This window comes from Lycium ferocissimum, chromosome 6 (genome assembly GCF_029784015.1).
Source record: "Lycium ferocissimum isolate CSIRO_LF1 chromosome 6, AGI_CSIRO_Lferr_CH_V1, whole genome shotgun sequence".
In the NCBI taxonomy this organism is placed as follows: domain Eukaryota; kingdom Viridiplantae; phylum Streptophyta; class Magnoliopsida; order Solanales; family Solanaceae; genus Lycium; species Lycium ferocissimum.
Genome location: NC_081347.1, coordinates 10770015 through 10786321, shown reverse-complemented (window position 1 = coordinate 10786321; position 16307 = coordinate 10770015). Strand labels below are relative to the sequence as shown.

At 34.0% G+C, this 16307-nt stretch overlaps 2 protein-coding genes and 1 long non-coding RNA gene across 3 annotated transcripts; all 3 read left to right on the top strand.

Moving 5' to 3' along the window:
- Positions 1-9106: 9106 nt before the first annotated feature.
- Positions 9107-10213, top strand: LOC132059304 (guanylate kinase 2, chloroplastic/mitochondrial). Its single transcript, XM_059451881.1, has one exon. The coding sequence runs from the start codon at positions 9118-9120 to the stop codon at positions 10021-10023; it is 906 nt and encodes a 301-aa protein (XP_059307864.1). The 5' UTR covers positions 9107-9117; the 3' UTR covers positions 10024-10213.
- Positions 10214-11503: 1290 nt separating this feature from the next.
- On the top strand, positions 11504-11839 carry LOC132059303 (uncharacterized). The gene is made up of 2 exons (XR_009415538.1): positions 11504-11656; positions 11742-11839. It is a non-coding gene; the product is annotated as an uncharacterized LOC132059303 (long non-coding RNA).
- Positions 11840-13606: 1767 nt separating this feature from the next.
- LOC132060648 (chitinase 2-like) lies at positions 13607-16042 on the top strand. Its single transcript, XM_059453629.1, has 3 exons — positions 13607-13748; positions 14323-14593; positions 15180-16042. The coding sequence occupies exons 1-3, from the start codon at positions 13670-13672 to the stop codon at positions 15730-15732; spliced, it is 903 nt and encodes a 300-aa protein (XP_059309612.1). The 5' UTR covers positions 13607-13669; the 3' UTR covers positions 15733-16042.
- Positions 16043-16307: the final 265 nt, after the last annotated feature.

The following is a 16307-nucleotide window of genomic DNA, read 5'->3' as shown; positions in this document are numbered from 1 at the left end:
AGCTTGGAGACAACTATTCTGAGAGGTTATGTCTAATCATTATTTTTACTAATTAATTAATTTATATAATATAATAATGAGATAAAAGGCAAAAATTTGAGAATAAAGATAAATAGGTTCTTATTTCGCTTGTAAGATACCACACGTCTATACATTTGGGCTTTATATATTTATATAGATATAGATTCTATTGAATATTTTAAATTAAAGAGGCTTATGCACTACGTGACTTTTTTTATGACCCCTAGTTAACATGTGAACTTTTTTTCTCCTTTCTATAATACTAATTAGATAGTTCCAACCTATACATGGAGATCGTTAGACCGCCTCTTACTAATCTCTAATTCTATTTAAGCTGAATTTTAGAACTTCAAACAAAGAAATAATGAACAAACAAAAAGTAACTTAACATTACAGGACCTAGATATGACTAGAATAGTTTAACTGAAAATTTTCAAACTGTATGGGTGTGTTTGGTATGATGGAAAATGTTTTCCTGAAAAATGATTTCTTGGAAAACAAGTGATTTTCCTACTTTTTTTTTTCTTATATTTGGTTGGACGTGGAAAATATTTTCTAGTGTTTGGTTTGATGGAAATACCAATCCAACCTCCTAACCACACACACCTCCAACCCCCCTCCCCCCACCCCAACTCACTACCTCTCACTTCCTATTCCCCCCTCCCCCAAAATTTCAACCTTCCCTACTATCCCCACCCCGCATTTTAAAAAAGATGCTACTTTCACAAAGTGGCTATTTTCATAAAATAACCAAATATGTGCATACCTTTGCAAGCGGTCTTTTTCTAAGACAACAAAAAAAAATGACTACTTTGCACTTTGAAGACAACCCAAAAAAAGTGACTATATTTGTAAACTAGCCATTTTTTAAAAGTGACACAAAAATGACTATTTTTGTAAATTAGCTATTTTTTGAAAATGACATAAATGGATACTTTTGGCAAATATATATTTCTTGCAAAATGACCGAAAATGCAAATTTGCAAAAAATAGCAACTTTTTGTCATTTTTCAAAATATGGCTACTTTACAAAAGTATCCATTCTTTTGTCACTCTAGAAAAATGGCTACTTTACAAAAGTGGTCACTATCTTAGAAAGGGTACATTGAAAAATGGCTATTATACTTTCACAAAGAGGCTATTTTAAAAAATGGCTACTTTTGCAAAGTAGTTAGTTCTTAAAAGTAACTACTTTCACAAAATGACTATTTATGAAAATTGGCTACTTTCAAAAAGTGATTATTTAAAAAAAAAATATATATATCTACTCTCAAAAAGTAGCTATTTTCTAAAAGTAACCAACAACAATTTGAGGGACAAAAATTAAAGACCGGTGCCTTTGACGGATATTACACGCAAAAAAATGATAACATAGAAGTGAATGTTATGAATACACTGTATTATGGATGTACATTCAAATAAACAGTCAACTGGATAAGCTTACAATCAAGCAGGCAGCTTGCCAGCAGCTTCTGAAAAGCCTCGCAAAGAACTTCCTTTCTTTTATAAATAGGAAGTCAATTCAGTTCATTTGCACACATAAATTGAAAGAGCATAAAATATCTCTCTCTACCCCAACTTCATTGGCTATATCTTTTGTTGTCGTGTACTTTTAATATTATTTCATAACACGTTATCAAAGATGAGACTCTGCCTATTTGAGTTTGATTTTCTATTTCAGTTGCAATTCTTGGAGTTATAGAAGTGTGCGACATGTTGTATGCCTTACTGGAGAAGGTTTGGATTTGCACTAGCCGTGTGCTTTTGTGGTGCTATGGATTAAAAGGCCAAGCAATTCCTTCTGGACAATTGAATTTGGTATTACCTTTCTTTATTAATTCATTTCCTATGTATCATTTAAATACATCTTTATCATGTAAAAGTTCGTCCTGCGTGCTTGATGGTAAAATTTATCTTGATGTGATGGGTCTGGCAGACACCATCAAAGATAAAAATCAGGCATCAAATCAAGAATGTGCCAAAGCAATGATATTTCTCCGCCCCTTGATGAGGGCTTGAAATTGAAATGTCACTGTTAAAGATCCTCTTATCCTATGGAATAATTTGAGAGATAGATATGACCACTTGAAGATGGTCCTTCTTTCACAAGCACATTTTGATTGGATCTAAGGGAACCTAATTGGTTCTGGACCATTTATGCCTCAAAGTTAGTCTAAAAGAACAATGTTGTTAAGATAGATTATGATGTTGATTTCATATCCCTCAATGACTAAATGAGAGTTTGCAAGAAATATATGGTCACCAGAAGTGACAATATTTTCTATGCCTTGTTGTCGCTAATATGCCTATAATTACCTGGAGTGGTATATTTACATAGGCTTGTTGTGATTACAACTGATGATGTGTTAGAGGAAAATTTTCTACATCATATATATGTATGCCTCGATTTGCTTCTGAAGTAGCAATATCTTAAAAAGGTTCTAAGCTGATATGTTTAAGATACGTTCAGATGATTATGTTCCATTCCTGAAGAATGGGAACTTTTCATAAATATAGATCTATTCCTTGAAGTTAATGTGACAACATTTAGTAAATTTAGTAAATCTGAAACTTACTCCCGAAGTAGTAAGACTCTGAATTCTACTCCCGAAGCAGTAGAACTCTTGACATCTACTCCTGAAATTGAAGTCTCTCGAAGTGGTTACATATGATAGCACCATTCATCCTAGATTGTAATTGTTACCATCGGAATATAAATTGTAAACCTGAAGTTTACAAGCAATAAAAATGATTATCATATTGAGACTACAAATGATTGAAAGATTGAATATCTTCAAGTTACTACGGATACGAAATACATATGTGATATGTTACCTAGCATGATGGGATCACATGTCATAATAAAACAAAAGTTTATGACATAAAATCTCATGCAATAGTTAACCAAGATGTTTATTAAAATAAATAGCACTCGTTATGGCAAACTTGAAGTTTATAGGTAAAAATAATTTTATTAGCTGACAAGACCATTTTTGTTGTCCTGATTTAAATTTGATGTGCTAATTGAGTATTCGAAATATATTGAATAACTAGAAGATTCTTCAAGAATTTGTTTGTGTTGCTTGTTCTCACGATAAGTTGATTACACCCGGCCTAATGTTGAGATTGAATCCCCTAAATTCTAAAAAATATAAAAGGTGAATGTGGGCCCCTTCACTTGCGATGTGATATCTGATATAGATGCATCTATGAGACAGCCACATGTACTTTTATTGTCAACTTGCAGTTTGACATTTACAAAGTTGCTTGCTCAAAATAATTGAGTTGGAAGCACAATTTTCAAATTATGTAATCAAGACAATTCATCTTGATAATGCTGGTTTATATCTAAGCTAGTTTGGCATTGGATGCCTCCATAATATAGCTAAACCATTGCTTATGAGAATAGAGCTTCAGATATTGGTTTGAGAAATGATATATTACAGACAACGGCACGTGTATGCTTTAGACCAATAAATTATGATAAATTCTCCCCTCATAATTAGTTCAGGGTCGGGAGCTTTCCATCTTATAGCTTTTGATGTGCGGTATATGATTAATGGATATACCATGATGTACACAGATGAATTTTCCAGAAAAAATGGAGACATGTGTTAGTTTTCTAACATAAGGGGGAGAGACTATGCAGCTAAGAAATATGTTGTGAATTATCATTAGTATGATCCTTAGATAATTCGAGTCAAATGTTGGAAGCATTTGCTGACCCAACTATTTCATATTTCATCGGCAAAATGCTCCTAATGTCTAGGGGTGTTCATGGTTCGATTTGGATCGGTTATTGATTAAAACCATAACCAAACCAATTAGTCGATTTTTAAATGTCTAAAACCATAACCAAACCAACTAAAATAATAACCACCGGTTTGGTTATTGTCTGTTTGGTTCGGTTTGGTTCGATTTTTCGGTTTATGACTAGCAGCCGTGAGACTTATCAGTAAAACATTAAAACGTTGAAAAAGACATGTCTTTTTTTTCGCTCAAACGATAACTTTTATTTATAGTTACTGAAGTATCTTCTATAGGAACATCCAAATCTACAACCTCTGTCCTTTTCATATGAAAAATATTAGAAGTTTAGGATCCATTCAGACAAGAAAAAAGAAAAGTATAAATTCGAAAAAAGGAAGAAACAACCTAAAAACAAATGGCTGACAAAGAAAGATTAAAAATTTAAGTTAAAGACATTGGACTCTAACGTGAGCTTCTGTTAGTATGTTTACACTTAACACTTAAAGAGTTAAAAGACTTAAAATCATGGGCTTGGACATATTATTAAAAACATGGGCCTTAAACAATCATGTGAAATAAGTAGACTAAAAATCAAATTAATGATTAAAAGGTATAAAATATTTATAATTATTTATGAAAAACTAATATTATACATATAAAAAATTATAAAATTTATGTATATAATTTATCGGTTTGGTTTGGTTATTTATTCGGTTATTTTTTAATAGAACCATAACCAAACCAAATATTATCGATTTTTAAAATTTAAAACCAAATCAAACCAAATGTCGATTTTTTTATTCGGTTTGGTTAAATTTTCGGTTTGGTTTTGGTTTTAACCAAAACCGTGAACAACCCTAATGTCCATGAAGGACAGTGTCACGACCCAACCGGAGGGTCATGACAGGTACCCGGTGCTAACCCACCAGGGCTCCTCTTTCCGTACATTCACATTTACATCTAGGTGAGCCACATAGCTTAGTCATAATTTCTATCCATCATACATGCTAATCTCATTGGGTAACAACGCATTTTTATACCATCATTAATAACAATGCCCATATCCATATACGCAAGCCGACAAGGCTATCAAAATGATATACAAAATGTGAGCCTACAAGGCTACAAGACATCTAACCATACACAACTGTCTATGAGCCTCTAAGAAGAGTAGGTAACATCATATAGGCGGGACAGGACCCCGCCTTGCCCATAGGTATGTACACAAAAGAATAATACCAAAAGCTGTAGCTTCTGATGAAGTGGAGCTCCTCTATAAAGTCCCTAAATATGGAATCTATGGATCAAGCCTGTCTCCCTGTTCACTTGCGGGCATGATGCAGGATCCACAAACAAAAGGACGTCGCATACGAATAATGTACTGAGTATGTAAAGCATAATCAACATCATAATAGGAGCATAAGAGACAGCATAAGAAATAGCATAAGATGGGAGAATCGGGAGATAGTAGAGCCATCATCATAATTACTTACTTGTCTTTCATAGGGACCTTCCATTTCTAATGCGTGCTCGTGTACATACATATAAACATATACATATATCTATATCCGTATCCATATTAGTATCCGTATTCATATACATATTCATATCCATAGCATACCCGACCATGATGGTTTGGTGGTTTCACATACCCGGCCATGACAAGGCTCGGTGCCATGCATACCTGGCCCTACCAAGGCTCAATGTTGTCCTTACCCAACTGCAGTGGTGTGCGTGCAATAGGTATCATACCCGGCCATATAAGCTCGGTATTACATAATAGTCATGCATAGACACATATACATAAGAGCTCATAAGTATCACCAACATCATTACTATCATCGTTTCATTACATCTATCCTTAGAGGATCGACCATCACATAAGGAAAGTAGTAGAATCGTAAAAGTTTCGAGAATCATGAGCTTTAGTAGCTTTAGAGATAGAATCATTTGGAGGACATTATAGAACTCATGGAAGGATATATATATATATATATATATATATATATATATATATATATATATATATATATATAGCCAAGGAACCATGCCTTATTGAAAGAAGGGTTAGCCTTACATACCTCTTCGTCTTCTTAACTATTTACGATCACCGTCGAAGCTGAATAATCGACATTCAAAAGGATTCATACTATGGTTAAGCCTTAATGATACTTTTAAACCCAAACTAGAATAACTCATGATCTAATGAAAATTGGGCAGCATCTCCCCCATTTCATCAACTTCCACCATCTTACTAAACAACTCCCAACAACCACAATTACATCCATAATACACATGATATCATAATCAAGTAGTCACATTACATTAAGCCTTCAATATTCACCCTTATGTTCAACTTATGCCAATAACTTTACACCCGTTTTAGCACATTTTTATGTAATGCTTCTTCATCACCATTATTACCTCCCATAACCTGATTATGTCCATATCATACTAATAATCATGACTCAATATAGTTCATTGCTCATAAACATCATAAAAGCTACATTTAGACTTCATTCTCTACTTTCTCCTTCTACCCAAGTTTTGCTACAACCAATCATTCTCATTAACATGAAATAAGCATGGAAACTAACCTTTTCATCCCATAGAAACAAGCTTTGGAGCAGCTATCAACTTGTGCCAAAAACCCTAGCTACAATGCTCAAGCTTTCTTGAAATCTACCAACCATGAACACTTTGATTCTTGCTATTTAATCTTTATAATCTCTTGGGTTTGGGTAAAATATGTTTGGAGAAGGGTTTTGGAGCTTTGGAGAGTTTGGATGAAATGTGGGAAATGAAAAAATGAGTAAGGGTCGTTCCCACTTTTAAAACAAAAATGCGACGACCCGATTATACGGCCTACTATACGGGCTGTACAATTTATACGGTCCGTATAATTGGACCGTATAATCATACCAGGGATCAACCTTATCTGGACAAAACCTACGGACCATTATATGGGCCGTATATTTTATACGGTCCGTACATATGGCCGTATAACTGGAAAAATTTCGCTTTTTTGTTCTCGTCGACTCGTTTGACTTCCAGTCCTCGTGGAATCTTCTTGGCACATATATAACACTTCATTAACCATACAATAGGCCCTATAGCAGCCCCTTGAAATATTTTCTAATTAAACATTAGCTCAATTATAGCAGAAACCTTTTCGGACACGACTTACATTTCACTCCCTTTAACAAACTAAACTTCGCATATTCGTATAACTTCGAAATCTCATAGTATGCACCTTAAGCTATCTAATACTTCCCTTGATCTCATAAGGATTTCATAATCACCTTGAGCTCACATTAGCCTATCCACAAGGCGACACATACGGAATTTCCGAAGTGTAACAGACAAAGTCTACAACATGCATGGAGCATGGTAGACCACTCGGTTCCAAATGTGATAACCTTTGAAAAGGGTAAGGAGCAAATGATTTAAAGGATCATTATAAGGAGGCAATGTGCTCTTGAAGAGCCTACGACATAACACTTCATGAAGCCTTATGGGAGGCTCGGGTATCTGAAAATAATGAAGTGATGAGCTCTCAGTAAGTTATGTCGAATTCCAAACGGATACAAAATGATATCTCGTCGACGATATCTTTGATATAATATGGCGCGTAATATTGTATAAGATTGTGAGAATCTGAGTTCTACGTCTCTTAAAGCATGCTGACGTAGAAATAATTACCAAGTGATATGATACATCTTAGTAAGCGTAAAATTTATTAGACATGCAGTCCAAATATTACAAGTTCTTGGCGAACTTGTTCATAATCCTTATATGGATTAAATCAGATAACGTGAATGTGATTTAATCACCTTAGTGAATATTCATTGACGAAGGGAACAAAGATAATCATGTTTACCCTTGTCTCTTTATGATAATCAGAAGCTTTCATATTATTGTGCAAGTTGATGACTTGAATATTTTTGGAGCTCTTTAAGAGTTTCCAAAAGTAGTAGATTATCTGCTAAAATAAGTTGAAATGAGAAAATTATATTGGTCCTGACGTACCATATATTTGTGCAATGAATGCATTTATTTATCTTGCTATCACCATGAACATGATATAATTTCTCTCCTTCATAGAGATATTGAAATAAGATCAATAGCATATTGCCAATGAAAGCCCGAGCATGCATGTATTTATCCTAACAAATGCTGTCTGTTTTTGATATACAGGGCATTCATCTGATCGATGTAAGAGTTCGATCCAGATATGTTATCCATTTGCATAAAGGACTACTATCGTACTATGCTGTTTTACATGACAGTCAAATCATAGAAGGATAACAGCAATTTATGAATCAAGTCAAGAATGTACTTGGCGTGATTGCAACAATATTATATGGCGATGATGCAACTTTATCTAAGGAAGGAAGCTGCAGATCATCAACCAACTCGTCAAATAATGATTGACAGATTTGATCACAAATGCTCTGCTAACATCAAGATATGATAAGTTGGTATACAAGATCGGAGTACATCATCATCAAGAATTGTGTATGCTTTAATGAGGGGGAGTAAATACGCATTGTAATCTTTTTCCCTTAACCAAGGTTTTGTCCCATTTGGATTTTCCTGGTAAGGTTTTTAATGAGGCAGCTAACAATACATATTACTAGATACGTGTACTCTTTTTCCTTCACTAGAATTTTTCCCACTGGCCGATTTTCCCTAGTAAGGTTTTAACGAGGCAAGATATCTATTAATTAACATCCGGGGGAGTGTTATAAATACACCGTATTATGGATGTACATTCAAATACAAAGTCAACTGGATAAGCTTACAATCAAGCAGATAGCTTGCAAGTAGCTCAAGCAGATAGCTTGCAAGTAGCTCAAGCAGGTAGCTTCCTCAAACTTGTAATTAAGCAAACAACTTGTGAGTAGCGAGTAGCGAGTAGCTTGCAAGTAGCCATGCAAGTACAACTAACAAGAACTTTTGAAAAGCCTAACAGCAACTTCCTTTCTTCTATAAATAGAAAGGCAATTCAGTTTATTTATACACATCAATTGAAAGAGCAATAAAATATATCTCTTTCCCCTAGCTTCTTTAGCTTTAGTTTTATCTTTGGTTATCGTGTACTTTTAATATTATTTCATAACAGTGATAATGCGAAGGAGTTTTTCTTTTCACCAGAAACAAGAGAGGGATTTGGAATTTGGATAAACCCTAGACTACAATTCTCTTCTCCCAGCCAGTCAAAGATTCTCTAACAAATAGCCCATCATTAACACTCATTACTTCCGATCTCTATCCACCTTGGCAAAATTCACTCTCCATTTCCATACTAACTCCCCCAAATTCACACCATTTTCTATAAACTCGATGCAATTTCGCAGGGTGTACACCTCTCTAGCAAATTCTAACCGCAACCCATTTCTCCTCTATCGAAATCTCACTAACCCTTTTGCTCTTTCCAACTCTAACCCACAATTCATCTCAACACCAAGAATCTTGAAAAACAGGCCAATTCTTGTGTCCAGACGTTTTGTGTCATCATTTCCTGCAATGGCTGAATCAAGAAGACCCACCCATGTGCCTATACCACCACCAGAAACCGCCGATAAGGCGGAATTATATCGAGCCCTCGAGGCTGCGGTGGGATCCCCGTTTAGTTCCGAGCCATTGGCACCGGAGCCTCACCCGTTGATCATTGTGGTTAGTGGTCCAAGTGGGGTTGGTAAAGATGCTGTGATTAAAAGACTTAGAGAAGTTAGGGAGAATATACATTTTGTTGTTACTGCGACGACTAGGGGGAAAAGAGCGGGCGAGGTTGATGGTAAAGATTACTTTTTTATGAGTAAAGATGAGTTTTTGGGAATGATTGAGAGACATGAGTTGTTGGAGTATGCTTTAGTGTATGGGGATTATAAGGGTATACCGAAACAGCAAATTAGGGAACATATGGCTAAAGGATTGGATATAGTGTTGAGAGTTGATATACAAGGGGCTGCGACGTTGAGGAGGATCTTGAGAAACTCTGCTGTGTTTGTGTTTTTGGTGGCAGAGAGCGAAGATGCATTGGTTAAGAGGTTGATTGATAGGAAGACGGAGACTAAAGAGACGTTGCTTGTGAGAATTGCAACGGCTCGGGAGGAAGTTAAGCATATGGAGGAGTTTGATTATGTGGTTGTGAATAGGGAAGGGGAGTTGGAGAATTCTGTTAAGTTGGTGGAGTCTATTATTGATGCTGAGAAAGCTAAAGTCAGGCAAAGAACTGTGACTATTTAGAGTGTGTCTGATTTCGAGTCTTTGATATGTTTTTTGATTTTGTTGAGCTGATGTTCTTAATGTTTTGTTGTATTCTATTTACGGATTTTGATAACCTTGTCCTACGTTGCATTGCCACAGGAGACCATTTCAAGCATGAATAACACATTCTTGACACAAGAGGTTTCTTTATGCAAAATTGTTTTCCCTACTTGTCTAGCTTTTTGTTTGTTGAAGTACATGCAATGTTACTTCTTGCCATAGTTGTTTGTTATGCTTTTCTTTTTCCTTCCAATTTGATACCCGTTCGGGGATTTTTTGATTGTTCTTTAGAGGTAGTCAAATTTTGTCCTGAAGGAGAAAGGGAAAGTTTTCTTGATTGTTGGAGTAAAGCCCACATAAGTTTAGGCTCGACATGGATGGCACTGTATACCTAATTCTTATCATACTATTGATGTTGTCCTTAAGATCAGAGGGAAGCTAGCAGTTTTTACCATGTCTTTCTTTGGCATTATCATTTTTTCCTATGGTTGCTGTACCTACTGCCTGATAATGAACTGGTAATGGAGTGTTTAAGGTGCAATTCGACTGCGTCAAGAGGTTGCTTTTTTTTTTTTTTTTTTTTTCTCCTCTTATTAAGCCAAGCACACTACCATCTTGATTGAGATAATGCGGGGAAGGAAAGGCAAGTCTTGCCTGTATTAATATCTTAATCAGTTTGCATCTCTGTTCCATTGTGCTCAAGTTTGGAACTTGATGTAACTGTCAATGTTCATTTTAAGTAGTATGTTATGCGTTGCCAAATCTGCCAAACCTATTAATCATTGTTCTGCATAAAGATAGAAAATGATCCTCTTTCTATGTCTATAATCTGAATCAGAACAACTCTGTTGAAACTTTAATCTGTTCTTCTAATGCAATTGTTGGAAGAGGAAGATAATTTTATCATCATTCTCTGTATGTATGAGACACTCTTTTTCAGTATTCTTCTCAGCCTGGGATGAAAAGTAAGGCACAATTATCTCAAAATTCCAAACACCATGAGAAGAGGTATTGTTGAATGATTTAGCATTAGAAAGAAGGAGAACTAAGCCAGAGAATAATCTTCTGAAACATAACAAGTCTGATAATTCAGAAGAAAGTCCAGATATCTGAAACAAAAGTCCAAAGATTTGGTCCACTTCTTGGTTGTCGAAGAAACCGTAGAGAGTTCCGAAAATTTCCTTCCAGAACCCTATGGTGTTATATTCTACTAGACCTGTTACTAAGTTTGGTGCCACTGGAGCTAAGTTCCCGAGATTTTATGAGATATGATCAGAAGATATCTTGCTGATTCTCCTTGTAGTTGCTGATAATTCTAGTTATGTCTGGGCAATGGACCTTTCAATATGCAATTCTTTACTCAACAGGGTGTTATTGAGGCATTAAAAGCTCTGTGATGCTTCCAATCTATCTCTGCAGGAGAATGTTGCATTGAAGATTGGAAGCTCTGTGATGCTTCCAATCTATCTCTGCAGGAGAATGTTGCATTGAAGATTTGGTAGCACTTAATTTTGTTTGCTCCGTGCTACTATAGAGCCTTGTAGTATTGTTTCCGAAAATAGTAGAGGTGCGACAACGCTGTGGGAGTGAGTGAAAACTTACTTTCTGTCTGGTTAGTAGGAATTTCTTGTCTCTTCTACTAGGATTAAACAAAGTAAGTCATAGCTCTAAAAGAGTTAGTTGTTTTTGTCTTTTAGGGATGACACTCCCTGGCTCTATGTTACCGACTTGCTTGTTGCCTATGTTGCTATGGCTCCTATATTTACTCAATGGATATAATCTGGTCATGGTAAAACTCCATACGGGTTCATGCACTTTTATCTTCAATGAGTAGCCCAGCTTCAATGCGGCTTGAGCATCTGGTTGCCGGGTTGGTTAAATGCTGTTTATGAAAATGGTATTGCTACTGCTATGACATGCATTGTTTAGTAGAGCCATGACTCGAGTAACATCAAACAAATGATATATCGATGTATTTTCATTTTTTTTAAGATCAAATCAATGAAAATAGGTGTTGACCTTTACAGCTCTATTCATTTTGTTGCTTTTTGTTATAGCATAAAAAGAATATTTCAGTTCATGCCAAGAGAAACCTTTTATCTTGATGAGAATTTGTGAGATTCACTAGCTTTGAAGAAGAATCATATTCTTCTAGCAAGGACAATAAAGAAGATTAATAATCCAGAGGTTTGATGGTCCACTCTGTGATCATGGAATTAGATGCGCAGTTAATTAGTACGTGTACAATGTTGAATAAATGTTTAGTTGGTAGCCATGTCACCATGTGACTGCATAACCAAGGTGAGTTTTTGCGGGAAGCTTCGTTGTGGATTAATGTCAACTTAATGATTAAGAATGAGTAGTAAATTAGTACATTCTGTTCTATAAGGATTGAAATATTATATTGATAACATAAAATATTTTACGCTCTCAGGGTGTGTTCCGTACAGAGGAAAACATGACTTCCCTAATGCTCCATCCGTCCCAAAATAAGTGTCATTTTAGTAAAAATTAAGCCCATTAAGAAATCAATAAATACAATGTGAAGTTAATAAGTAAACTAACCTATTTATTAGATGTTTTTTGAGAATTGAGCTATATTAAAGGCGACTACTTGTTTAATGCTAAGGGAATAGTTGGAAGCATTTGCTAATTTTTGTCTTGAATTTTTAAGCCGACACTTATTTTGAGATATTGATTATGTCCTCGCCACCCTCCAATACACCTCATCATCACCCTCACACCTATTGGCCCCTTCCCCACACTCCTACCCCCCATCCCACCTCTCACAATATGTCTCTAGATTATATGCAAATACTTTTAGAATAATATTTTTCTTTATGTACCGAATACAATAAAATTAGTGAATATTTTGTACAAAAAACATTTTCATTCATACCGGACACACCGTGAGTGTATTTTAATTGATTTGCGCTACAAAATATGTTTCATTAAAATGTACTCCCTCTGTTTTATATTACTTGTCCACTTTTTTTTTTTACACGTCCTTTAAGAAATCATAAATAAAAGTGTATTTTTACTATATTACCCTTATCTCTCTCCAATTTATTGCACTCTAATCAATATTAGTTACTTTAAAAAACAATTAATGTCAATGTCAAAATAGGAAAAATTTAATTGATTCTATCTTGATTTTGTAAATGGACAAGTATTTTACGACGGATATTTTTAGTAATGTGGACAACTAATATGGAACGGAGGAAGTACTTAGAATGTATCCACCTCTGGAAAAAGCGTAAACAAATTTTGGCTATTGATGAGAATTATGAATAATATATCGCTGGTTACTCTGCCTTGGTCCTATCAATTTCCAATCTAAATGTTAATTTGTAGTTTTAATTTTAATCTAATATATACATACGTTTTCAGCTCTCTTTTCATTATATAAATTAAACGTGACAATCCATTAAACCTTTTCTCCAAGACTTCTTGTGATTTCCAAAACCGGCAACTGGCATATTTGCCTTGTATAACAAGGAGCTTTTTCAGCTTCACATGTTTAGACTTAAAGTATGTCGAAATATCTTTGCCGGCTTATACATCTTATTTTCGTTGTCAGAGTTTATAAAAGGTGGAATGGTTAAATTCTTCTTTGTTTTTGTGAATGAACACAAATATGGCTAAAATTCTCTTCATTCTCCTTCATATCACTGCTTTGTTGATCAGTTTTCAGCAGCTCTGTGGTAAGTCATAGATATCGCCTCCTCTGCTTTTTCTTCTTTAATTTTAATTTTTTTTTTCTCAAGTTAAATTTATGTATAAATAATTCATATCGTCATTGTATATAAGTAGAGTTTTAATTTTTGCGTATTAACAGAATATGATTACTTTTTTTTTTATCACCACATTAAGGTCATGACCTACCACAACAGGTAATTGTTTGTATTAAAATAAAAACACAGATAGCATAGTTCCCAATTTTGTGTGTGCGTATGAGAATATACTTTTTCAGGTGACTAATTCCACTTATTAAATAACCTAATAATATATATATATATATATATATATATATATATATATATATATATATATATATATATATATATATATATATATATATATATATATATATGTATATGTATATTATATATATGTATAAATATTATCTTTATATATATAATATATATATTACCTCATAATTTTTTATATATATATATATATATATATATATATATGTATATATATTACACTTTTAACTGTATAGCTCTTTATTAAAACCTCTTGCTCAATTTTTAGCTATGTCCAATATTATTTCAGATGGGAAAGTAATGATGGAGTATATTGGAGCAACAGGCAAGCCAATAACATTTGATGATGTTCCAATAGATGAAGGCATTGACTTCCATTTCATTCTCAGCTTTGCTATTGATGCTGACCCTTCAGGGAACCCACAAAATGGCAAATTCTCACCTTATTGGGCATCAACACTAACCCCAGAATCAGTTGCATCAATTAAATCCAAACACCCTAATGTCAAAGTCATGGCTAGCCTTTCTGGTTGGAGTCTCGGCCAAAAAACCCTTAACTGGTATCGTTGAATTATGTGACTGTATCTCATCTAGTTAAAAGCATAGTCAAATAGATTATGAAACTGATTTTTAGTTTATCTATGCGTTTGGTAAACACTAAAAGTGCTTATAAGCTAAAACCGGCAAAAGGTCATAAATTATTAGCTAGTCCCAATTTATGATTTTACAATTTATAAACACTTTTGATTTGCACCTTATACGATTTAGTCCCTATATCTTTTGTAATAATCCGAAATACTCTTCATAAACATGATTTTTTATTATCTCTCTATTCTAGTTCCATTATTCATCCTTTATATATAAAAATACTTTTGAATTGTTTTAAAAAAAAAAATTGTTTAAGGACATTTAACAGTTTAATAGGTAAAGTACTTATCGGTACTTTTATTTCTATCAAACACTGACAACTTTATTTTGAATTCAACACTGCTCCACCACTTAACTGTTATTTCTAAAATTAGCTTCAACGTCTAAACGTGTTTTCAATCTGATGCTTATCAAATACATTTAATTACCTAACCTAAACGACTTTTAATTATATTATATTTGAACAAAACAACTTTTAATTATATTATATTTGAACAGGTACAAGCCGGCAGACACTCAACAATGGATATCAAATGCATTCACTTCCCTCAAATCAATTGTCAACACTTATCACCTTGATGGCATTGACATTGACTATGAAAGATTCCCAAAGCACAATGAAACTTTTGCTTATTGCATAGGGGAATTAATAACTCTTTTGAAGAACCAAAGTGTTATATCTATAGCAACTATTGCACCATATTATCGAACAATTTTGCCATACATAGAGTTATACAACAACTATGGGGATTTAATTGATTATGTAAATCATCAATTTTATACAGATAAAGTTACTACACCAAGAGGTTATTTGAAGGCTTTCGTTTTAAGGAGTGAACAATTTGATGAGGAGAAAGTAATTCCTAGCTATGAAGTGGATGGGAGAGGAATTCAAGGGAATGCGTTTTTTGATGCTTTGAGATTGTTGGAAAGTAATGGATTTCATGTCAATGGTGCAATGATCTTCTCAGCTGATGCTTCTGCTAAGGATAATTTCTACTATGAGAGAAAAACACAAGCATTCTTGCTCAATTCTACTAGTCACTACTAGAAATCTGTAAAATTTTCACGGAATCCGTTGAAAATGTGCTCGTCGCAAATCTCAAATTATCGATCGACAACGTCTCGATAGGGAGGTTCGTGGGAAACTGCAAATTCCTAATAGTGAGTGTATGAAGAGAAATACTATCATTCATCACCTATGTGTAATATAAATGTGATAGAAGGTCAAACAAAAAAGATACTAAAAAAAACGAATCAAACGAACATGATACTTGATATGATTATGATTTTATATGTTCTGAAATATCAAAATTGTTAAATTAGCACTATATTATAGTCTATTTTATTTATGTATTTCTTTAGATAAAAAAATTCCTTGGGTAATTGTATCTTTTACATAGTTGTACTATGAGGCTTGTAACTCGTACTGTTAGTTGACCGTCCATTTGCTTTAATAATATATTGTATGTCGTTGAAAAATTAGTCTTATTGTTAATTATCGCCCCATTGTTTTACCTTTTGTTTTAACTTTGAAAGACCTACGATCCCAATCTAACCAATTAGTAAGACTAAAATTATAAATTTTTAACCAAATAAAATTTCAACAATTCGTAATTAAGGTAA

What these genes read in the sequence shown, in the direction of transcription:
- LOC132059304 (XM_059451881.1), top strand. Translation starts at nt 9,118, where the DNA reads ATGCAATTTCGCAGGGTGTACACCTCTCTAGCAAATTCTAACCGCAAC.
- LOC132060648 (XM_059453629.1), top strand. Translation starts at nt 13,670, where the DNA reads ATGAACACAAATATGGCTAAAATTCTCTTCATTCTCCTTCATATCACT. An exon ending in CAGTTTTCAGCAGCTCTGTG is followed by an intron (nt 13,749 to 14,322) that starts GTAAGTCATAGA and finishes ATATTATTTCAG; the next exon opens with ATGGGAAAGTAATGATGGAG. An exon ending in GGCCAAAAAACCCTTAACTG is followed by an intron (nt 14,594 to 15,179) that starts GTATCGTTGAAT and finishes ATATTTGAACAG; the next exon opens with GTACAAGCCGGCAGACACTC.